Here is a 25,109-nt window from a genome sequence, read left to right on the forward strand (position 1 = left end):
GAGAATGTGACTGTATGAGTGTGTGAGTGAGTGAGACTAGGTGTGTGAATGTGACTCTGTGTGTGAGTGAGACTGTGTGTGAGTGATTGTGAGCCCGTGTGTGTAAATGTGACTATGTGTGTGTGAGACTGTGTGTGAGTGAATGTGACTGTGTGTGAATGAGAGTGAGACTGTGTGTGTGAATGTGACTCTGTGTGTCTGAGTGTGACTGTGTGTGTGAGTAAGTGTGAAACTGTGTGAGTGAGTGAGACAGTGTGTGACAATGTGACTGTATATGTGTGAGAGTGAGTGTGAGACTGTGTGTGAGTGTGAAACTATGTGTGTGAATGTGACATTATGTGTGTGTTAGTGAGTGTGAGACAGTGTGTGAGAATGTGACTGTGAGTGAGTGTGAGACTGTGTGTGAGTGTGACTGTATGTGTGTGAGTGAGTGTGACACTGTGCGAATGTGACTGTATATGTGTGAGAGTGAGTGTGAGACAGTGTGAGTGTGGGACTGTATGTGCGAACGTAAGAGTATGCATGTGTTAGTGAGTGTGAGACTGTGTGTGTAAATGTGAATGTGACTATGTGTGTGAGTGTGAGACTGTGTGTGAATGTGACTCTATATGTGTGTGACTGTGTGCGAGAGACTGTTTGTGTGTGAATGTGACTGTATGTGTGTGAGTGAGACTGTGTGTGAATGTGACTGTATGTGAGTGTGAGACTGTGTGAATGAGACTGTGTGAGTGAGTGTGAGAATGTATGAGTGTGACTGACTGTATTGTGTGTGAGTGAGTGTGAAACAGTGTGTGTGAATGTGACAATGTGTGTGTGAGACTGTGTGTGAATGTGACTGCATGTATGTGAGTGAATGTGAGACTGTGAGAGTGAGACTGCATGTGTGAATGTGACTGTATGTGTGTGTGAGTGTGGAGATTGTGTGAGTGAGTGTGAAACAGTTGGCGTGAATGTGACTGTATGTGTATAAGACTGTGTGAGAGAATGTGACTGTATGAGTGTGTGAATGAGAGACTCTGTGTGTGAGTGTGTGAGACTGTGTGTGTAAATGTGACTGTGTGTGCGACTGTGTGTATGTGAATGTGACTATGTGTGCGTGAGTGTGAGACTGTGTGTGTCTGAATGTGACTGTATGTGAGTGTGTGACTGCGTGTGTGAATGTGACTGTGCGTGAGCGTGGAGATTGTGTGAGTGAGTATGAGGCAGTTTGTGTGAATGTGACTATGTGTGTGTGAGAATGTGTGTAATAGAATGTGACTATGAGTGTGTGAGTGAATGTGAGACTGTGTGAGTGCGAGACTATGTGTGAGTGAGCGTGAGATGGTGAGTGTGAATGTGACTGTATGTGTGTGACTGTGAGACTGTGTGAGTGAGTGTGAGACTGTGTGTGAATGTGACTATTTGTGTGAGTGAGTGTGAGACTGTGTGTGTAAATGAGACTGTGTGGGAGTCTGTATGTGTGTGAGTGACTGAAAATGTGTGTGAATGTGACTCTGTGTGAGTGAATGTGAGACTGTGCGTGTGTGTGGCCATGTCTGTGTGAGTGAGTGTGATACTGTGTGTGAGTGAATGTGAGACTGTGTGAATGTATGTGTGTGTGAGACTGTGTGGGAGTGAGTGTGAAACTGTGTGTGAATGTGACTATGTGAGTGTGAGACTGTGTGAGTTAATGTGAGACTGTGTGAGTGAATGTGAGACTGTGTGAGTGAATGTGAGACTGTGTGAGTGAATGTGAGACTGTGTGAGTGAATGTGAGACTGTGTGAGTGAGTGTGAGACTGTGTGCATGAATGTGACTGTGCATGAATGTGACAGTATGCGTGTGTGAGACAGTGTGTGTGAAACTGTGTGTGAATGTGACTCTGTGTGTGAGTGAGACTGTGTGTGAGTGAGTGTGAGCCCATGTGTGTAAATGTGACTATGTGTGTGTGAGACTGTGTGTGAGTGAATGTGACTGTGTGTGAATGAGAGTGAGACTGTGTGTGTGAATGTGACTCTGTGTCTGAGTGTGACTGTGTGTGTGAGTAAGTGTGAAACTGTGTGAATGAGTGAGACAGTGTGTGTGAGTGAGTGTGAGACAGTGTGTGTGACAATGTGACTGTATATGTGTGAGAGTGAGTGTGAGACTGTGAAACTGTGTGTGAATGTGACAGTATGGGTGTGTTAGTGAGTGTGAGACAGTGTGTGTGAGTGGGTGAGACTAGGTGTGTGAATGTGACTCTGTGTGTGAGTGAGACTGTGTGTGAGTGAGTGTGAGACCGTGTGTGTAAATGTGACTGTATGTGTGTGTGAGACTGTGTGTGAATGAGAGTGAGACTGTGTGTGTGAATGTGACTCTGTGTGTCTGAGTGTGACTGTGTGTGTGAGTAAGTGTGAAACTGTGTGTGAGTGAGTGAGACAGTGTGTGTGAGTGAGTGTGAGACTGTGTGTGTGACAATGTGACTGTATATGTGTGTGTGAGTGTGAGACTGTGTGTGAGTGTGAAACTATGTGTGTGAATGTGACATTATGTGTATGTTAGTGAGTGTGAGACAGTGTGTGTGAGTGGGTGTGAGACTGTGTGTGTGAGAATGTGACTGTATGAGTGTGTGAGTGAGTGAGACTAGGTGTGTGAATGTGACTCTGTGTGTGAGTGAGACTGTGTGTGAGTGAGTGTGAGCCCGTGTGTGTAAATGTGACTGTGTGTGTGAGACTGTGTGTGAATGAGAGTGAGACTGTGTGTGTGAATGTGACTTTGTGTGTCTGAGTGTGACTGTGTGTGTGAGTAAGTGTGAAACTGTGTGGGAGTGAGTGAGACAGTGTGTGTGAGTGAGTGTGAGACAGTGTGTGTGACAATGTGACTGTATATGTGTGAGAGTGTGAAACTATGTGTGTGAATGTGACGTTATGTGTGTGTTAGTGAGTGTGAGACAGTGTGTGTGAGAATGTGACTGTGAGTGAGTGTGAGACTGTGTGTGAGAGTGTGACTGTATGTGTGTGAGTGAGTGTGACACTGTGCGAATGTGACTGTATGTGTGAGAGTGAGTGTGAGACAGTGTGAGTGTGGGACTGTGTGTGTGAATGTAAGAGTATGCGTGTGTTAGTGAGTATGAGACTGTGTGTGTAAATGTGAATGTGACTATGTGTGTGAGTGTGAGACTGTGTGTGAATGTGACTCTATATGTGTGTGAGTGTGTGACTGTGTGTGAGAGACTGTTTGTGTGTGAATGTGACTGTATGTGTGTGAGTGAGACTGTTTGTGAATGTGACTGTATGTGAATGTGAGACTGTGTGTGAATGAGACTGTGAGTGAGTGTGAGACTGTATGAGTGTGACTGACTGTATTGTGTGTGAGTGAGTGGAAACAGTGTGTGTGAATGTGACAATGTGTGTGTGAGACTGTGTGTGAATGTGACTGCATGTGTGTGAGTGAATGTGAGACTGTGAGAGTGAGACTGCATGTGTGAATGTGACTGTATGTGTGTGTGAGTGTGGAGATTGTGTGAGTGAGTGTGAAACAGTTGGCGTGAATGTGACTGTATATGTGTGAGAGTGAGACTGTGTGTGTGAATGTGACAGTATGCATGTGTTAGTGAGTGTGTGTGAAACTGTGTGAGTGTGAGACTGTGTGTGAGAATGTGAGTGTATGAGTGTGTGAGTGTGAGACTATGTGTGTGAATGTGACTATGTGTGTGAGTGAGCATGAGACTGTGTGTGAATGTGACTGTGTGAGTAAATGTGAAATTGTGTGTGAGTGAGTGTGAGACTGTATGTGTGTGAGCAAATGTGAAATTGTGTGTGAGTGAGTGTGAGACTGTATGTGTGTGAGACTGTATTGTGTGTGAGTGAGTGTGAGACAGTGTAAGTGCATGTGAGATGGTGTGTTTGTGAATGTGACAATGTGTGTGTGTGAATGTGACTGCATGTGTGTGAGTGAATTTGAGACTGTGTGAGACTGCATGTGTGAATGTGACTATGTGTATGTGAGTGTGGAGATTGTGTGAGTGAGTGTGAGACAGTTTGCATGAATGTGACTGTATGTGTGAGACCGTGTGTGTGTAAATGTGACTGTGTGTGAGACTGTGTGCGTGTGAATGTGACTATGTGTGCATGAGTGAATGTGAGACTGTGTGTGAGCGAGTGTGAGACTCTGTGTGTGAGTGAGCATGAGATGGTGTGTGTGTGACTGTGAGTGAGTGTGAGACTGTGTATCATTGTGACTGTTTGTGAGTGAGTGTAAGACTGTGAGTGTGAAAGTGTGACTGTGTGAGTGAGAGTGAGACTGTGTGAATGTGACTGTATGTGTGTGAGTGTGAGACTGTGTGAGAATGCGACTGTATCTGTGTGTGAGACTGTGTTTGAGTTTGATACTGTGTGTGAAAGTGACTGTATTGAATGTGAGACAGTGTTTGTGAGTGAGTGTGTGTGAGACTGTGTGAATGTGACTGTATGCATGTCTGAGTGAGACTCTGTGTGTGAATGAGTCTGTGTGTGTGTGAGCGTGAGACTGTGTGTGAATGTGACTGTATTTGTGTGTGTGAGTAAGTGAGTCTGTGATTGAGAGTATGTGCATGTGAAAGTGACTATGTGTGTGTGAGACTGTGTGTGTGAAAGTGACTGTATGTGTGTATGAGTGAGTGTGAGACAGTGTGTATGAAAGTGACTACTGAATGTAAGACAGTGTTTGTGAGTGTGAGACTGTGTGAATGCAACTGTGTGTGAGTGTGAGACTGTGTGTGTGAATGTGTGCGTGTGAGACTGTGTGAATGAGAGTGAGACTATGTGTGAGAATGTGACTGTATGTGGGTATGAGTGTGAGACTGTCTGTGAGTGAGTGTGAGACTGTGTGAATGTGACTGTATGTGTGTGAGTGAGTGTGAGACTGTATATGTGACTGTATGTGTGTATGAGACTGTGTGTGTGAAAATGTGACTGTATGAGTGTGTGAGTGATTGTGAGACTGTGTGTGACAATGTGACTGTATATGTGTGAGAGTGGGTGTGAGACTGAGTGTGAGACTGTGTGAGAATGTGACTGTATCAGTGTGTGAGTGAGTATGAGACTATGTATGAGAATGTGACTGTATGTGTGTGAGTGAGACTGTGTGTGTGCAAATGTGACTATATGTGTGAGAGTGAGTGAGCATGTGACTGTGTGCAAGAGACTGTGTGTGAATGTGACTGTATGTGTGTATGTGAGTGTGAGACTGAGTGAATGTGACTGTATATGTGTGTGTGAGTAAATGAGTGTGAGTCTTTGTTTGAGAGTGTGTGCGTGTGAAAGTGACTGTATGTGTGTGTGAGACTGTGTGTGTGAAAGTGACTGTATGTGTGTATGAGTGAATGTGAGACAGTTTGTATGAAAGTGACTACTGAATGTGAGACAGTGTTTGTGAGTGTGAGACTGTGTGTGAATGCAACTGTGTGTGAGTGTGAGACTGTGTGTGAGACTGTGTGAATGAGTGAGACTGTGTGAGAATGTGACTATGTGTGTGTGAGTGTGAGACTGTGTGAGTGAGTGAGACAGTGTGTGTGAGTGAGTGTGAGACTGTGTGTGAAAATGTGACTGAGTGTGTGAGTGAGACTATGTGTGAATGTGACTATGTGTGTGAGTGAGTGTGAGACTGTGTGTGTGACAATGTGACTGTATATGTGTGAGAGTGGGTGTGAGACTGTGTGTGAGTATGTGACTGTATGAGTGAGTATGAGACTATGTGTGTGAATGTGATTGTATGTGTGTGAGACTGTGTGCATGCGAATGTGACTGTATATGTGTGAGTGAGTGAGCGTGTGACTGTGTGCAAGAGACTGTGTGTGAATGTGACTGTATGTGTGTATGTGAGTGTGAGACTGAGTGAATGTGACTGTATGCATGTGTAAGTGTGTGAGTGAGTGTTAGACTGTGTGTGAATGTGATGTTTTGTGTGAGTGTGAGTCTGTGTGTGAAAATGACTGTATGTGTGTATGAGTGAGTGAGACTGTGTGTAAATGGAACTGTATGTGTGTGAGTGTGAGACTGTGTGTGTGATTTTGACTGTATGTGTTTGTGAGTGAGAGACTGAGTCTGTGAATGTGACTGTGTGTGAGTGTGATACTGTGTGTGTGAATGTGACTGTATATGTGAGTGAGTGTGTGACTGTGCAAGAGACTGTGTGAATGTGACAGTATGTGTGTAACTGAGTGAGACTGTGTGTGTGAATGTGACTGAATGTGAATGTGAGACTGTGTGTGTGATTGAGACTGTGTGTGAGTGAGTGTGAGACTGTGTGTGAGTGAGTGTGAGACTGTGTGTGAGTGAGTGTGAGACTGTGTGTCTAAATGTGACTGGGTGTGTGAATGTGACTATGTGTGCATGAGTGAGAGACTGTGTGTGAGTGTGAGACTGTATGTGTGTGACAGTGACTGTATTGTGTGTGACAGTGACTGTATTGTGTGTGTGAGTGTGTGTGTGGATGTGAGACTATGTGTGTGTGAGAGTGAGACTGTGTGTGTGAATGTGACTGTATGTGTGTCAGTGAATGTGAGACTGCGTGTGAGTGAATGTGAGAATGTGACTATGTGTGTGAGACTGTGTATGTGTGTGGAAGTGACTGTATTGAATGTGAGACAGTGTTTGTGAGTGATTGTGAGACTGTGTGTGAATGCGACTGTATGTTTGTGAGTGTGAGACTGTGGGTGTGAATGTGACTGTTTGTGCGCAAGAGACTCTGTGAATGTGTCTGTGTGTGAGTGTGAGACTGTGTGAATGTGACTGTATGCATGTGTGAGTGAGTGTGAGACTGTGTGTGAATGTGACGTTTTGTGTGAGTGTGAGTCTGTGTGTAAGTGAGTGTGAGTCTGTGTGTGTGAAAGTGACTGTATGTGTGTATGAGTGAGTGAGACTGTGTGAAAGTAACTGTATTGAATGTGAGACAATGTTTGTGAGTGTGAGACTGTGTGTGAGACTGTGTGAATGCAACTGTATGTGTGTGAGTGTGAGACTGTGTGTGATTTTGACTGTATGTGTTTGTGAGTGAGAGACTGAGTCTGTGAATGTGACTGTGTGAGTGTGATACTGTGTGTGTGAAAGTGACTGTATGTGTGTGTGAGTGAGTGTGAGACTGTGTGTGTGTGTGTGTGCGGTCCTGCCCCAGCCTGCCCACCGTAAGTATTTTGGTGAAAATCGTGCCATTCCCTTGGCCTCGCTGGACATTTCCCTTTGTATGGACACGACCTCTGTTCCAACCCAGTGCCCAGTGTGTGGGGTCAGGAGGGACGGAGGGAGAGTGAGACAAGGGGAGCATGGCCACACGTCGACACAGGTCACAGGGGGAGGCTCCAGGCCCTGATGTCTCAGGTGTGAGGGATTGGGCAGGGCAGGGGGCTTCACCTGGGTGGGCAAGGAGCGAGCTGGGGCCCAGGGTTGAGGAGGGCAGGGGGCTTCACACGGCTGGTCAAGGAGAGAGCTGGGGGCCATGGTTGGGAAGGGCAGGAGACTTCACCCAGCCAGTCGGGAAGAGAACTGAGGGCCAAGGTTGTTCAAGGCAGGGCAAGGGGCTTCACACAGCCGGTCGAGAAGAGAGCTGGAGGCTGGGGATGGGCAGAGCAGGGAGCTTCACACGGCCGGTCGAGAAGAGAGCTGGAGGCCGGGACAATACAAACAACTCCCCTGACACCATGTTAACCATCTCCGGGCTGCAGGATGTGCATCCAGGCAGGGTTTAGTCTCATCCTTCTGCTGCTGCCAACGCACCCAGGTCAGTGGGCTTTCTAGGGGAGGAGATGGGGCAGGGAGTGGGAGGAGTTGGGGTGAGGAGGAGAACCCCAGGTCGAAGATTGGGCCTGGCTGTTCCAGGAGAGGAGGGAGCTGCCCATTCGGGTGGGGGGGGGGGGTTATGAAGGAGGGTGAGGGGGCTGGGGGGGTGAGGGTGAGTACGTTGAGGGGGTGGGGGGAGGTGTGGAGGGGTAAGGGAGGGTGAGAGAGGGGGTGACCCTGGTTCCCCCATTACCCCCTCACCTTGAGCCTGTTTCTGTTTCAGGTCTTGCCGTAACTATCTGGGCATCAACTGGCACCGAGGTAAACCTTCCTCTAACCCCCTCATCGTGACCCCGTCACCCCCTCCCTGTGACCCCTGTTCTTTTTTCACCGGGACCCTGTTTTCACCGTCCCATTTAAACTCCCCCATTTCGCAGGAAACCTACTCTTCCCCCTAGCGTAACCTCTAAATGGAAACAGCGACCTGCTGTGCGCTGGGACAGCCACCTGGGAAACCGATCACTTGGCGCTAAACTGTTGGGAGTTTCACCGTCGGTTCTGGCCGTATCACTGACCTGAGCTCTGACCTCCTCTTTGTGCCCCGCAGCCCCGGTGTGAAGGTCTCCCCTCTCACTCCGCGTGCCCACGTATTCTGCAACCCCTCTGTGGCACCAACGGAGTCACCTTTACCAACCTCTGTAACCTGTGCCTCTATAACTGGTAGGTCATCGGCAAGCGTGAACCCGCCACCGTCTGCCAGGGCCAACAACCCAGAGACACATACAGGACTGGACCCCAGTTCCTCATTCCTGGCCCGTTATTTCACAGGTACAGGCCGGGACAGTCAGCGAGACCAGCAACACAGAGTTGTCTGTACGTTCTCCCTGTGCTCCAGCAATCATAGAGAGCAGTACAGCACAGAAAACAGGCCATTCGGCCCTTCTAGTCTGCTGAACCATCATCCTCCCTCGTCCCGCTGACCTGCACTCCTCCCATCTGTGAACCTGTCCAAGTTCTTCTTGCCTGCTGAAACTGAGTCCACATTCGCCACTTCACTACCTGAATGAAGAAATTCCCCCGAAACCTTTCCCCTTAACCCACGGGAATCACGGACATCAGCAGATCTGGCGATAATGGTAAAAAACATGCAGAGAAATGCTGGAGGAACCTGGCCAGTCTCGCAGCGTCCATGGGAGGCAAGGATACGTTGCCAACGTTTCAGGCCTGAGCCCTTCCTCAAGGAATGTGGCAGCAGCGGGAAATCTCTGAATTCAGACCCTGGTTCACAGGGGGAGGCTCCAGGCCCTGGGGAGGAATCCAGACCAACAAATGGGATGGGATACGGGGAGAGGTGGGAATTTATCACGTCTGTGTGAAAGGAGACGGGGAGAGGCAGAGCCGGGGGAAGAAGCAAGGGGGGGGGGCGTTTAACGGAATTGAGAGAAGTCTTCGTTGACGCCGTCCGGTTGGAAGGGACCCCGGATGCAAGGTGTGGTGCTGTCCCTCCAATTTACGGGTGATCTCAATCTGGCCATGACTATGAGAGTGCAGGGAATGGGGGGCGGGGAATTGAAAGAGGCGGCCACTGGGGGATCCGCGCGATTGTGGGGCTGAGGTGCTCGACGACATGATCTCCCGGTCTCACCTAACTGCCCAAAACCATATGGGGGCTTGTAGGTTTAATTGGCGCATTTGGGCGGAAGGTTACTGATGCCCTGACCTTGCACCAGTGCCCTCCAATTCGTTCCAACCTGATCTGACCCCTCCCCCCCTCTGTTCCGACTGAGACTTTGGGCCCCTCCACGGGAGAGAATCCCAAAGGCCCTCTGAGGGAAGGCCTTCCTCCCAAACTCTGCCTCGAGTGGCCAACTCCTTACTCTGACCCACCGGGGAAACAGTCCCCCTCCCATCTGCCGTGCTCCCCATGGATGCTGCCTGACATGTCGAGTATTTCCTTCATTGTAATCTACAGCCACGTGACCGCAGATATATATGTTTTAAACATTCAGAGATAAGGCAGGATAACAGTCCCTTCCAGTCTTCGAGCCTGCGCTGGCCTACAACCCTCCCCCCCCCGTATGTCTTGGGAAGGTGGGAGGAAACCGGGGACCCCACCCCCACCCAGGGGAAACCCACGCCAACAGGGAGAATGTACCAGCTCCTTATAGATAGCGCGGGATTTGAACCCAGATTGCTGACGTTCGAGGAGAGGGTGGGGAGGGGAGGGAGGTTCTGATAGTCTAAATGACTCGGTTCCGTTACAATCGTTGCAAAGAGCAAGCTAACACCACAATACACAGGAGCAGAAATAGGCCATTCAGCCCATCCAGTCTTCCCCTGCCAGTCAATCATGAGCTGATCCATTTTCCCACAGACCCACTGCCCAGCCTCCTCCCCATAACGTTTGATGCCCTGGCTAATCAAGAACCTGTCAATCTCTGCCTTTAATACACCCAATGACCTGGCCTCCACAACTGCCTGTGGCAACAAATTCCACAGATTCATTGCCCTCTGGCTGAAGAAATTCCTCCGCGCCTCTGTTCTGAGTGCACACCCTTCAATCCTGAGGTTGTGCCCTCTTGTCCTGGACTCTGCCACTGTGAGGGAACAACCTTTCCACATCGACTCAGTCCACGCCTTTCAACATTCACAATGAGATCACAGCCCCCCCCCCCCCCCCAAAACAATTCCCCTAAATCCCAATGAGTCCAGTCCAAGACCTGTCAAACACTCCTCATACGATAACCCTTTTAATTCCTGGAATTGTCCTTGTGAACCTCTGAACCCTCTCCAACGTCAGCCCATCGTTTTTTAAATGAAGAGCCCAGAATTGTTCGCAACTCTCCCCCTGAGGTTGGAAGCAGGAAGGGCTGGTGAATTGATACCTTCATTTCTGTTTCAGGGGAACTGGCTTTAAGGTTAGAATTCTCCACAATGGAGAGTGTGAATTGGTGAAGGGCCCTGCAGAATTAAAGGCGAAGAGGATGAGAGTCCTGGAGTGAAGAGCCGGCAGCAATCGTCTCCCAACAACAGCAGGGCAAAAATAAACCCAGATTTCCACCCATACCTGTCTCACTGCTGTCTGTGTGGGCATCGTCCACGGGAACGGGTTAACAACTGTACGTGAAACCCTTCACTCAGCGGCAAGATCAGCAGCCTGACGGTGGCCAAGGCCCAGGCCTCCCGCCCAAGACAGTTCCTTCCTCTGATGGCCACTTCTCACCCCTTCACTCGGCCAATCGTGCCCTCCTCAACTCACTACCCCACCCATCCTTGTATCCGGGATGAAGGGGAGGGGAGGTGAGGGAAGTCGGCCACAAATCTCTGGGCCCCCTACATCAAGATTGATCCCCACTTCTGCCGATGTCTGTGTGGAGTTTGCACATTTCCCCCCCCCCCCCCCACCATGGGTTTGCCCCAGGAATTCCAGATTCTTCCCGAAGACTGATGGAGACCTCACGTGGAGAATTGTGAGCAGTTTTGGGCTCCTCGTTTAAGAAAGGATGGGCTAACATTCGCGAGGGTTCAGAGGAGGTTCACAAGGATGATTCCGGGAATGAAAGGGTTATCGTATGTGGAGCGTTTGACGGCTCTTGGCCTGGATTCATTGGGATTTAGGGGAATGGGTGGGGGTCTAATTGAAACACTTTGAATGTTGAAAGGCGTGGACAGAGTCGATGTAGAAAGGTTGTTTCCCACGGTGGGAGAGTCCAGGACAAGAGGGCATAACCTCAGGACTGAAGGGCATCGGCTCAGAACAGAGACATGGAGGAATTTCTTCAGCTGGAGGGTGGTGAATATTTGGAATTTATTGCCACGGGGGGTCGTGGAGGCTGGGTCATTGGGTGTATTAAAGGCAGAGATTGACTGGTTCTTGATTAGCCGGGTTATGGGGAGAAGGCCATAGTGGGGCTGGGACTGGACTCGCTGGGATTTAGAAGAATGAGAGGGGATCTTACAGAAACATATAAAATTCTGAAAGGCAGAAGTCAGTAAGTTGTTCCCATTGGTGGGGGAGACTAGAACGAGGGAACATGGCCTCAAGATCTAGGGGAGTAGATTTAGGATGGAGATGAGGAGGAACTGCTTCTCCCAGAGGGGAGGAATCTGTGGAATTCGCTGCCCATTGAAGCAGTGGAGGCGACCTCAGTAAATAGATTTAAGACAAAGTTGGTTGATTTTTACATCGTTGGGGAGTTAAGGGATATGGGGAAAAGGCAGGTTGATGGAGATGAGCCCATCATCGGATCAGCCATGATCTAATTGTCAGGGCAGGCTCGATGGCCCAAATGGCCAACTCCTGGCCCTGTTTCTAATGTTCTTATGAAGGGGGGGGGGAGGGGGAGCTGGAGGAAGGGAATCAAGGGGGAGCTGGAAGAATGGAGGGAGGGATGAGGGATAGAGAAAGACTGCGGCGGTACTACAGTTCAACCCCTCACTACCCAAGCCTAGCTCCCCTTCTCTCCAATCACCTGATCCACGCTGACCCTGGTGAGTATGCACTGTGGAGGGGATGGGCGAGGCCTGAGGTCCTGTGGTCCGCCACCCCAGCTTCCTGCAGGATGACCCTCTGGGATTCAACCCGCTCCACGAGCCCCATGTGAAAGACGAGCCGTATTCCACACAACAATCTCCAGTCTATTAGCTCAGTTCCAAAACTCTACAAATATCCCTGACTCCCCAACAGTACACATGGTGAAATTCTGAACTTTCCTGCTTCTGCCTCACAGTTCAACATTTTCCATGATTTTTTATGTTAATATCGTGGCCGGATTTCCTGAAAGCAGGAGAGAGAGAGATTAGTGTGACCTGCTCGCACTGTGTCATTAGAATTCCCCTCTCATGGTGCCCTTCAAGTTGAATCGATCTCATTCTAGAACCGTGGTAAACCAGCGCCAATCATACTCCTGTTCTCCCCTCACTTGGGGTACAAGGTGCAGTCGCTGATTAACCCACCCAACCTGCTCGTCTCTGGAGAAGTGGGAGGGGAACTGGAGCTCCCGGACTGGACACAGGGAGAGCATGTAAACTCCACACGGGCAGTGCCGGAGGTGGGGATTGAAACCAGCTCTGTGGAGAGCTTCTACCTGCTGCCGCCCTTGCGTTGCCCTCGGTACCGGGCGGCGCAGTTAGCGCAACGCTGTTACAGCGGTTGGGGCCAGGGTTCTGATTCGTCACTCTCTGTGAAGAGTTTGCACGTTCTCCCCATGTCTGCGTGGGTTTACCCTGGGGGGTGCTTTGGTTTCCTCCCATTGTTCGAAGCGTAGCAGGGGTTATTGGTTAATTGGGCAGCACGAGCCCATGGGCCAGAATGGCCTGTTACCGTGCTATATGCCTACATTTTGTTGGAATCTAGGGGTTAAAACATTATGAAATAAATGATTAATCAATAAGTTTATTTGTACTGCATGAGTCAGGGAAAGAGGAATGTGGCTAAGTGGCTGTCACAGCATGGAGCAAAGTTGGCTGAACAAAATTGGCTGCTCCCAAGATACAGGGAGAGGATATGCATAAAACGATTTAGGAGGAATGCTCAACTGAAGGAGGTGGGAAGTAGCACAGGAGACACAGGCCAGATCAGAACAAAGAATGGCCCGCAAGAATCAAAGGGAATGGAAAACCAGTCTAGGAGGAAGATTAAGGCACGAGGAGGTGTTAAAGAGAACAGCAGAAATTGGCCAGACAGGGACCGAATGGTGATTAGAAATATCTGGGGATGAATTAATTTCAGATCTAAACAACAGGATAGTCTGGCCTGGAGGATTAACATGGGAATGCTACACCCCAGAAATCTGCAAAACAGGAGATGACTTGTGATAACCCTTATGCAAAAAGATCTAGCAGGGAAAACAACTTTTGTTCTGTGTGATAAGATTGACCTATATAAACTGTGCCAACTGGACAATAGGGGTCAGTCTCGGGGAGTAGCTCACTGGCAGGTGACCTATGAACTAACAGACTGACCCAGAGCTCTGTTAAGTTTTATTCTTGTGCTGTGCTGTGTTGTGCTGTGTAATAAATTGACTGTTGAACCGAATACCTTCTCCTATCACTTCATTCAAAGAACGCGCTGGACTCAGACTACACATAGACTAAATTAAGAGTAAGTTAAAGCCAGAGTCCAACAATTTGGTGACCCCGACGTGATGAAGATGGAGAAGTGACGGAAGAAAAGATACGAAACACCGGTCGATTGTGGGGTGATGATAACAACAAGTGACCATTCAACAGAGGAAGGTAAGCAGACGCCTGTTCAAACGAAGTTCTGCTATTGGCAAAGATAAAATTGTGTGTTGTCACTACTCTGCAAAAGACCTAGTTAAAGACAAGAATAAAACAAAAGGAGGTTGGAATCCCTCTACGGAGGTTGAGGTCCCTCTAGGAAAAGGAGGTTGGAATCCCTCTACGGAGGTTGAGGTCCCTCGAAGAAAAGGAGGTTGGAATCCCTCTACGGAGGTTGAGGTCCCTCGAAGAAAAGGAGGTTGGAATCCCTCTACGGAGGTTGAGGTCCCTCTAGGAAAAGGAGGTTGGAATCCCTCTACGGAGGTTGAGGTCCCTCTAGGAAAAGGTTGGAATCCCTCTAAGGAGGTTGAGGTCCGGTTGGAATCCCTCTACGGAGGTTGAGGTCCCTCGAGGAAAAGGAGGTTGGAATCCCTCTACGGAGGTTGAGGTCCCTCTAGGAAAAGGTTGGAATCCCTCTAAGGAGGTTGAGGTCCGGTTGGAATCCCTCTAAGGAGGTTGAGGTCCCTCTAGTAGTACGGGGTTGGAGCCCCTTGTAGCAATCTCGAGAGGTAGATTTAGACACTTGGCCAAGTAGTATAAGGTGTATGGGGTGATAGTTATTTGTTTCTATAGGGTGTAATAAGTATTTGTTTAAGAATCGTGTACCATAGTAGTGTATAATAAGTATCTGTATAAGGTGTATTGTGTTATAGTTATTTGTTTCTATAGTGTGTAATAAGTATTTGTTTAAGAATCGTGTACCATAGTAGTGTATAATAAGTATCTGTATAAGGTGTATTGTGTTATAGTTATTTGTTTCTATAGTGTGTAATAAGTATTTGTTTAAGAATCGTGTACCATAGTAGTGTATAATAAGTATCTGTATAAGGTGTATTGTGTTATAGTTATTTGTTTCTATAGTGTGTAATAAGTATTTGTTTAAGAATCGTGTACCATAATAGTAATAAGTATCTGTATAAGGTGTTCGGCATTTAACTGTTTTTTCATGCACACTGGTATTGTTGCTGTGTATATCACTGTATTACTCTCGATGTTTTAAGTACTTCTGAAAAAGGGGTAGCAGAGGTTACAGATTGTACTGTTTTACAGGGTAGAGAGGGCATAGAGGCAAGGTATTTAGAATACGGATCAGGGAAACACAGTGGGGATAGGCAGTCACACAGTGAGGCATCAGTGTACACAGACTAACCGCAAAACAAACAATAGACACTTCACACAACCACGAGACACATAATCCCCCAGCTGGCTCTCTCTCTGATCATCCCTGAAGGGGAACACCTGTTTTCAGGGAGCTGCTGGTCATCTAGTGGTTATACAACGTGGGAAGGGACGAAGTAGATTGCAGGGTGTCAAAATCACGAACTCTAAAGGGTTAAAGATCAGAACGGAGATGGAAGGAGTAAATAGGGATGTAGGGCAAGAGTTCGGGGAAGACAGAGGAGTTCCCCCATCTGTAGACAGACAGTGGGAAAATACAAGGAATCAATTACTGGGAGGATGACCGAAGGGAGAGGAAGGACAGGCTAGGGAACGGTACGAACAGATTTGGAAAGAGCTGCAGAGTCAGGGGAAGGTACCACGAGGGTTTGAAAAAATCCGGCTGTTACTGTACTTAGGAGAAGCAGAGAGGGAAGCATGATCACACACAGAAGACAGGGTCAGGAGAACCCTCGCTTCCCTTTGGGATATGCGTTGCGGGAAAGGGGGGAAGTACGGCTTCCAGAAAGATATAGACAGATGCTGCTAATTTATGAGGGTCCGCAAATTGGGGAAAGGTATCAACCCTTCTCATTCACTGACATGAATTGTATTTTGGACAAAATGCCACCTCCGACTGAGGGAGGTGGAGCGTGGATGGGAAAGTTCTGCCAATTTACGATGGGACATAAGATAGCCATAGGGGATTGGAGAGCATTATTGGGGAAACAGCTTGGGCTGTGGGAGATTCAGCAGGTAGAAATGATCGCAGGAATCACTAGGTGCCTCGATGCTGAGCCATTTGCCAACCATGCTACGGCAGTAGGAGGGGCAATGAGAGATAAGTTCCCCGTTCCCCCCGGTGTCATGCAGTCCCTGACCTTTTCCATAAAGGAGGATGAGGAGATCTCGACTTTTTTGAGTCAGTGTAGGGAGAGTTGGACTGATAAAGCAGGAGTACACCCAGCCACAGATCCCTTGCAGACTACACTCTTTAGGGCTGCAGTAACGAGCGGACTGCCAGCCGTAGTTAGGGAGGCATTAGAGAGTAACCCTAATATTCCTGGCTGCTCGAGTGAGCAATGGGGAAAATATTTGACCCATCACCTGAAACGTTACAGGGCTAAGCAAAAGGAGGACAAACAAACTACGGAGTCGGCACAAGTGCAACTCCTTAAGCTTCAATTAGCAGAGGCTAGGCAAAAGGCGAATGAGGAAAAAAAGATTTCCTCAAAGGGTGCGAACCAGATGATTCAGCAGCCAACGCAGCCACCACAAGGGAAGAATATGAGTTGGCACCCGGCCCCATATTGGGCACCGGGTCCCACCTATGTGGCCAGAATGGGAGGTCCAATGGGGGGATTCCGAGTAAGAGGGAGAGGTCGGGGTGCTCCACGAATGCAGCCAGCCGTATGTTTTGTATGCGGTCAGCCAGGACACTGGAAGAGAGACTGCCCCCTGGCTTGGGATCCTCGGGACACTGGGGGAAGGGGATATGGACCATCACAAAATGAGCATTGGGTCCAGTCCCAGAGATCATCAGTGCCACCCCCGGTACATCAGGCACCCCATGCGGCTTTAGCTCCAAAGAGACAATTCCCTTTGCTGACAGAGGAGGAGCAATATTGCCCACAGTGACGGAGCCCGAGCACCCACGAGCAGGCTAGGTTGGCAGACCCTTTCCTGCAGATTAAAGTTATGGACATGGAAGTATCCTTTTTAGTGGATACGGGAGCCAGATTTTCAACACTCACTGGCACTGAATTTCAAGATAAAACATCATCCTCTAGCGTCCAGCTGATAGGGTTCTCGGGTACACCAGAAAATCTGCCGTTCTCTACACCACTAGTCACTTGTGTGGCAGGACAGACTTTTACACATCAATACATTTTGTCAGCCAGGTGCCCTACCAATCTCTTGGGCAGAGACCTGTTGGTCAAGTGCGGAGCATCGATCCTTTGTGGACCCAGCGGAATAGAGATTACCTTTCCAAATGGATATTCTATGAACTGTTCAGTAACTACACTGCATTCCAGTTCTCAGATGTTGTTGGCGGCAGCTGGAGGATCCGCGTCTGAGGGACAATGGGCTGACATTTACTGGGGGCTGCTGCAACCTGAGGACCCACAGAAGGGAGGGCTGCTAAAGCTTTATAATCAATGGAAGCCGTGGATCCAAACGTTACACCCGTATACCCCTCCCTCGGACCCTCCCCATATGACCCTCTTTTACGATAGGGATGGGGATGAAATGTATCAGCATGCCTTTTATGAAGAGGTAGAGGGCAGGCAATGGGAAATTAATTCGGACTACATAGTGATAGGAAAGGAGGGGGTGGCCGCTACGGTGGCACTGACATCTGAACAGCTGGAATGGTATGAGATGGCAGGTGAGGCCATCCCTCATGTCACCCTTGCAATTGGCACTACTCATCAGGCAAAAGATTTGGGACCGATGTGTCGGAACTTGAAGTCCCTAAGGGACTGGTCTGACACCCAAATACCGACAGTGCAGTTCTCCTCATCTGGTCAGGCATACAGAATTTTGTCTCCGACACATGATCAAGTCCTCCTTGAGCATAGACAGATTGAACGCTTTCATGGTAGAGAGAAGATGGATCACCCCGACTCGGCCCCTATGCTAGACTCTCTCCCTGAGAACCTGTGGTCAGTGGGATCAGCAGATGTGGGTTTTTGTCAGCAGGTTGATTCCATGACCTTCGAACTGTCAGATTACACCCCTATTTGGCAGATGCAATACTACATCATCCAAAACCAAAGACAGTAAAGGAGATGCTTTTGTTTTTGGGTTTGTCAGGTTATAGTAGGCAGTTTATCCCATCGTATGGTGAGTTGACACATCCACTGCGAACTTTGGTGAATGAGCAGGGGATGAGGAATCTGGGAGCTACACTTGATTGGACTGCACAGGCTGAGATGAGTTTTATTCTATTGAAGCAAGCTCTTACAACAGCTACAGATTTGGCGATTCCAAATTATAAACTACCTTTCTTTTTGGATGTTTCTGAAAAAGCACACACAATTGATGGTGTTCTTTTTCAGAAAAAAGGGGGTGGAAGATGTGTGCTCATGTATGGGAGTATCACACTAGACCCAACGGAAGACAGACACCCACCATGTACAAGACATGCAGCAGGAGTAGCAAAGATTCTACAAAAGGTGGCACACATAGTAATGGGACATGGCCTGACAGTATTAACAACACATAGTATTGTAGCATTTGTGAGCTCCACAGCATTTACAATGACTTCGTTAAGGCAGACGAGACTAGAAAAGATCCTGAATGCTCCAAATGTTACGTTTACCCATGAAGGCATTAACATGGCAGAAAATAGTGGAGAGGATGAACCAAACAATAAAAGGTAAGATCGGGAAAGTACAGGCACGGACCAAACTAAATTGGGTGGATGCGTTGCCTCTGGCATTAATGTCAATAAGGAGTTCGGTAAGTTCTGTGACAGGATTCACTCCATATGAACTACGAACGGGGCACCAGTTCCCGGGACCGGGAGCCGGAAGTCAGACTACGAAGAATGAGGTAAGTTCAATGGGATGCAAGCTGTATTATGATAAACTAACGGCTCTGGTGTCAGATTTTTCACAACAGGTCACAAGTCCCAACAGAGAAGGGGAAACACCGATACCTTCAGTCGCGGAGTGGATTCTGCTAAAGGTCATCAAGAGAAAGTGGTCGGAGCCCAGGTGGACAGGACCCTACCGAGGGGTGGAGAGGACGTCCCACGCGGTTCGACTACAGGGAAAAGGCGAGACGTGGTATCATTGGAGTCAGTGTGCAGCCACGGACCCACCAGCACGGACACTGGAACAGATTCGTACGGCGGCGACTGAGAACCTGTGAGCAACTACGGACTAAGAACTTTCTGAACGGGTCCCTTTAAAGAACATATTGGACTCCGGGGACTGTTGATGGTAGAATCTATTGTTGTTTAAAAATCGATGACAATGGGCAAGCAGTAAAGGAGATTTCTTCAGGTATTCGCAAATTAGCTCACGTCCCGGTTCAGACCTGGCGACCCTTGGGCAGCGCATGGCTGGGAAATTTGTTCTCTGGAGACTGGGGATGGATACATACTATAGTGCTAGTTGCTGGATTTGCGGTTTTGGCGTTGATTCTGATCCCATGCATCCTTCCCTGCCTCCAGTGCCTCATTCAACGAGCGCTGTCACAGAGAGACATCCCCAGACCCCAAGGCATGTATTTGACCCTACTGCCCTCTCAAGAGTGTAATGATTACAAGGGATCAGAAATGCCAACCCTGGCATGTAACCCGGATTTCTCTATCTAATAAGTTAACTGGTGGTTGGTCTCATTTTCATGAGACCAAAAGGGGGACTGTTGGAATCTAGGGGTTAAAACATTATGAAATAAATGATTAATCAATAAGTTTATTTGTACTGCATGAGTCAGGGAAAGAGGAATGTGGCTAAGTGGCTGTCACAGCATGGAGCAAAGTTGGCTGAACAAAATTGGCTGCTCCCAAGATACAGGGAGAGGATATGCATAAAACGATTTAGGAGGAATGCTCAACTGAAGGAGGTGGGAAGTAGCACAGGAGACACAGGCCAGATCAGAACAAAGAATGGCCCGCAAGAATCAAAGGGAATGGAAAACCAGTCTAGGAGGAAGATTAAGGCACGAGGAGGTGTTAAAGAGAACAGCAGAAATTGGCCAGACAGGGACCGAATGGTGATTAGAAATATCTGGGGATGAATTAATTTCAGATCTAAACAACAGGATAGTCTGGCCTGGAGGATTAACATGGGAATGCTACACCCCAGAAATCTGCAAAACAGGAGATGACTTGTGATAACCCTTATGCAAAAAGATCTAGCAGGGAAAACAACTTTTGTTCTGTGTGATAAGATTGACCTATATAAACTGTGCCAACTGGACAATAGGGGTCAGTCTCGGGGAGTAGCTCACTGGCAGGTGACCTATGAACTAACAGACTGACCCAGAGCTCTGTTAAGTTTTATTCTTGTGCTGTGCTGTGTTGTGCTGTGTAATAAATTGACTGTTGAACCGAATACCTTCTCCTATCACTTCATTCAAAGAACGCGCTGGACTCAGACTACACATAGACTAAATTAAGAGTAAGTTAAAGCCAGAGTCCAACAATTTATAAATTGACCATCTCCAACGATACCATATTCTTACTCCTGGGTCTATATTTAGTGTCCAAGGAGCTCTCCGCCTGCAGCCGCAGTGATGAATTCTGCAGGTGTATCCATCTCGGGGGAGGGGGGCGGGTGGGAGACAAGGAAGGCAATTCTCCCCTTTCCAAATCTTCTATCTAAGATGCTCTTGTGGACCCTGGGGAGCAGAGAGTGGAGTCACAGGGCTGCTCTGAAAGGTCCAACCGCTCGGTCATAGGGCCAGTGGCACCCGAAGGGGCCCTCGGGGTGCTGATCACAGCGGAGGCTCAGATCTGGAGAGGCTGTGGGAGGCGAACCCACGGACACTCAACTGCAGGGACTCTCTCTTGCTTCTCCTTCTCTCATCCTGTAGGGGGCGCTGAGCAACACTAGTGGCCTTGTGGCAGGCAGACGACAATTTCATGTAACATTACATGTTCTGTACGGTTACATGACAATAAAGGGACCTTGAATCTCAGCGGGATTCTCCTGGACTCCAGGAAGTTCAGGTCCAGCCCGATCTCCCTTCACACACTGAGTCACTCCAGGTCCCACCGACAGCAATCTGACCTGGATCCCTGTCTCCACACTGTTGGAATCTAGGGGTTAAAACAGTATGAAATAAATGATTAATCAATAAGTTTATTTGTACTGCATGAGTCAGGGAAAGAGGAATGTGGCTAAGTGGCTGTCACAGCATGGAGCAAAGTTGGCTGAACAAAATTGGCTGTTCCCAAGATACAGGGAGAGGATATGCATAAAACGATTTAGGAGGAATGCTCAACTGAAGGAGGTGGGAAGTAGCACAGGAGACACAGGCCAGATCAGAACAAAGAATGGCCCGCAAGAATCAAAGGGAATGGAAAACCAGTCGAGGAGGAAGATTAAGGCACAAGGAGGTGTTAAAGAGAACAGCAGAAATTGACCAGACAGGGACCGAATGGTGATTAGAAATATCTGGGGATGAATTAATTTCAGATCTAAACAACAGGATAGTCTGGCCTGGAGGATTAACATGGGAATGCTACACCCCAGAAATCTGCAAAACAGGAGATGACTTGTGATAACCCTTATGCAAAAAGATCTAGCAGGGAAAACAACTTTTGTTCTGTGTGATAAGATTGACCTATATAAACTGTGCCAACTGGACAATAGGGGTCAGTCTCGGGGAGTAGCTCACTGGCAGGTGACCTATGAACTAACAGACTGACCCAGAGCTCTGTTAAGTTTTATTCTTGTGCTGTGTAATAAATTGACTGTTGAACCGAATACCTTCTCCTATCACTTCATTCAAAGAACGCGCTGGACTCAGACTACGCATAGACTAAATTAAGAGTAAGTTAAAGCCAGAGTCCAACAACACACACACACACACACACACACACACACACACACACACACACACAGGGACGGATTAACCCACCAGGCCCAAGTCATGATGGATCTTCACAAACTGGAGACAATGTTCTGGGTCCCATCTCACCAAGACCAGTGCTGTCGTGCCAAGATTTCCCCCTTTTAGCCTCACACCAAATTTAAATTTAAATGTAGATCTCTGCCCAATTACACCCAATTAACCTAGGGTGGGAGGAAACCAGAGCCCCACTCCCCCGGGGAAAACCCACATGGAGAGAACGTGCAGACTGCACGAGATTTGAACCCCAGTACTTATTGCTGGCGCTGCATCAGCATTTCGCCACCACTTGTAATAAAACTCAGCGTGTTGTTCCTGCCTGTGCCCTCGGGATGACAGATGCCTGTTCCCTCGGGGTGACAGATGCCCCACCCCCCCACTTCAACAGCAGCCTGTCATCCTGCCGCCCCACCCTCACCAATCCTTTGGCTGAACTTTTGTGTTCAGTTCTTGTCACCTCACGACAGGGAAGATGTGGACACCGTGGAGAGGGGGCAGAGGAGATTCACCAGGATGTTGTCTGGATTGGGAAACAAGTCTCATGAGGTGAGGTTAGCAGAGGTGTGACTTTTCTCTCTGGAGCGAAGAAGGATGAAAGGAGACTTGATCGAGGTCGACAAGATTCTGAGAAGCGTCGACAGGGTGGACGGCCAGTGCCTGTTTCCAAGGGCGGGATCAGCAATTTTTTTACACAGAGTTGAGGGGGCCTGGAATGCTTTGCCGGAGGGTGGTGGTGGAGGCTGGAACATTTAAGAGACTCTTCGACAGGCACGTGGATGGAAGGAAAATAGAGGGTTAAGGGGCAGGGAGGGGTTAATTTGTGGAGTTGGCTTCTGTAAGTTGGGACAACATTCTGGGCCAACAGACCTGTATTGTGCGGAAATGTTCTATGTTCTCTGTTCTTGCCCACTCACCCGTCCTGTCAATATCCCCCCCGCTGATCCCTCATGAAAAACTCCCTCCATTACCATCAGCATCCTCGAAAGCTCTGTGCAGTGCTGATGTGCACCGGGGTGGGGTGGTAGGCAGTGCACAGCAAGATCCTACAGCCAGGACCATGTCCACAGTCCCCTAAGGGTATTTGTATGCAGTGGGATGGATATATACATGGGGCAAGAGGAAGAACACCCCTCCCTTCCCTCTTCCCTCACCCTGAGCAGGGAGAGAGGTCACTGTTCTGGTTTCCAGAACAGAGAGTTGTTATAATTCAGAATTATTGACAGGCATGGGGAAATTTGCAATGATTGACAGGCAAGATTTGCAATGATTGACAGGCGAGATTTGCAATGATTGACAGGCGAGATTTGCAATGATTGACAGGCGAGGGGGAATTCAGAATGATTGACAGGTGTGGGAAATTTGGAATGATTGACAGACGAAATTTGGAATGATTGACAGGCGAGATTCGGAATTGACAGGTATAGGGGAATTTGCTACTCTTTTCCCACAGCCGGGATTCCTGCATATTGTTCTGACCCCCTGTTCTGGAGAAACATCTGCTGAACAATCGTGCTCCCTGAGGGCCATGGGGAATGAGTCCCAGACTACCTGCCATTCCCAGTGTGCCAGAATGCTGGCGTTTCCTCTCCTGGAGACCTTGGACATCAGCCTGAGCTGCTAAGGGGTCAGAACTGAGACCGCCCCTGGATCTCACATTTTTTCCTTGCACAGGTCACACCGGTTCCTTTATGTCTGGCCGTCAGTGCCGCAGACAGGACGCAGTTCCTTCACACAGATCATGGTGTAGTTGCAGTCTGCCTGTAGCAGAGGGACAAACAGGGTCAGCTACAACCAACTTCCCACCATCCAATCCAAATGCCCCGGGGAACCTTTAAGCCCAGACCGACCTCTCCCTGGGGAACCTTTAACTCCAGACCAACCTCTCCCTAGGGAAACCTTTAACCCCAGTCTGACCTCTCCCTGGGAATATTTTAACTATGTTACTCAACGGCCAGGAGAAGTTGTGAATACTAGCAGCCATGTAGAATTCTGAGAGAGAGAGGGTGAGAGAGGGAGAGGGGGAGAGAGGTAGGGAGGGTGGGAGAGGGGGAGAGAAAGAGAGGGAGGGAGGAAGGGAACCAGCACCTGTTATTGAGGCGTCTGAGATTGATTGCTCCTTGAGTAGGTCTGATTACCAGCTGGAGGTCCCTCCGTCAGAGTGTCAAGGCAGGGGTAAGGCCATTCAACCCCTCCCTCTGCTCCACACCCTGTCACGATTATTCCTAGGTCATTTTCCACCACACCCTTTAGCATTACAGCCTACACTGAGGGAGGGCATTTCCACATCCCTCTGAGGTGGGTGAGTTTAACCGGGTGGGGAGGGGAAGGTACTTTGCTCCCTCCCCTCTCCCCGGCCCAGTCTGGGCAGTTTTAAGGATGGGCTGGTAATGCCAGCCCTTGGGATCGGTGACACGTGGCCCTGACAGAAATCCTCGGGGGGTGGGGTGAACGTCGTCCCACTCTCCGTTCAAATGGGGCCGACTCCTGCTCCCAGCCGTCAGCCTCCACCGGGCGGGTGTGTCCCCGGGCCGGGTTGCTAACAAGAGGGTTTGGCAGTACTTGCCCAGCAGGAGAAGTGCGAGGGAGATGGTGAGGAGAGGCCTGGGCAACTCCATGGTGCAGGCAGAGCTGGCAGGAATATGGTCCCTGAATGTCCCCATTGTTCTCCGGCCGTTGTGACCTCGACTGTTATCCTCTCTCTCTTCCCCCCCTCCCCCCCCACCCAAGTGGAGAGGAATGACACCAGCCACCACACACAGGCTCGGTCTCCTGCCCTTGGAGTCAGTGTTTTGCCCTGATTAGCCTCCCCCCCCCACTTACCATCGAGTAGAACCTGAACCTTCCAAATCGGTTAGGCAACGCTCTTACAGCGACCAGGGCCGGTGTTCGAATCCACGCTGTCTGTGAGGAGTTTGTACACTCTCCCCGTGTCTGTCTGGGTACCTTGCTGACAGGTCTGCTCACGTTCAGACTGAAACCACCCGCAAATCGGAGGAGCAGCACCCCATCTTCTGTCCAGGCCCCCTCCAATCGGACGGCATTAACGTCAACTGCTCTGGCTTCTATTAACACCCCCCCGCCCCCCCCCCCCACAGCTCTGTCTCTCTCCCCTTTTTCCCGTCTCCTTTCCCAGAGCCAAAATCAACTCTCACCTCTCCTCTTATTATATCCAATTAACACCTTTTGTTGTCCCGGCCGGTCTTTTTTCTGACGTCAGTGAACATGCAAACTCCTCACAGACAGTGCTGGATTCGAACCCTGGGGCACTGTTAGCGGTCCATTTAATATGGGAATGGGGTGGAATTTCTCCACCTCAAGAGGGTAACGGGCTTTTGGACCCCCCTCATTCTTGGATGGTGGGGTGGG

At 49.0% G+C, this 25,109-nt stretch overlaps 2 protein-coding genes across 9 annotated transcripts in view; one reads left to right on the top strand and one right to left on the bottom strand.

Moving 5' to 3' along the window:
• The window catches only part of LOC138740905 (serine protease inhibitor Kazal-type 1-like), a 28,719-nt gene extending 17,943 nt beyond the window's left edge, over positions 1-10,776 (top strand). The window contains exons 2-5 of one of the 3 annotated variants that reach the window (XM_069894213.1): positions 7,658-7,713; positions 7,996-8,033; positions 8,320-8,432; positions 10,615-10,776. In XM_069894213.1, the coding sequence (XP_069750314.1) occupies positions 7,659-7,713; positions 7,996-8,033; positions 8,320-8,432; positions 10,615-10,714 (306 nt within the window). In that variant the 5' untranslated portion in view covers position 7,658 and the 3' untranslated portion in view covers positions 10,715-10,776. Of the gene's footprint in view, positions 1-2,091; positions 7,714-7,995; positions 8,034-8,319; positions 8,433-10,614 lie in introns of those variants that run through there. The other 2 variants (XM_069894214.1, XM_069894211.1) reach the window with 2 other exon arrangements.
• Positions 1-25,109, bottom strand: part of LOC138740903 (serine protease inhibitor Kazal-type 1-like) — a 99,890-nt gene extending 74,781 nt beyond the window's left edge. For 3 of the 6 annotated variants that reach the window (XM_069894207.1, XM_069894206.1, XM_069894200.1), the window contains exons 1-2: positions 24,896-25,109; positions 23,398-23,501 (exon numbers count right to left, since the gene is read on the bottom strand). The gene's annotated coding sequence lies outside the window, so the exon portion shown is untranslated. Of the gene's footprint in view, positions 1-23,397; positions 23,502-23,828; positions 23,950-24,302; positions 24,405-24,563; positions 24,796-24,895 lie in introns of those variants that run through there. The other 3 variants (XM_069894202.1, XM_069894203.1, XM_069894204.1) reach the window with 3 other exon arrangements.

Source organism: Narcine bancroftii, chromosome 8, assembly GCF_036971445.1.
Source record: "Narcine bancroftii isolate sNarBan1 chromosome 8, sNarBan1.hap1, whole genome shotgun sequence".
NCBI lineage: Eukaryota > Metazoa > Chordata > Chondrichthyes > Torpediniformes > Narcinidae > Narcine > Narcine bancroftii.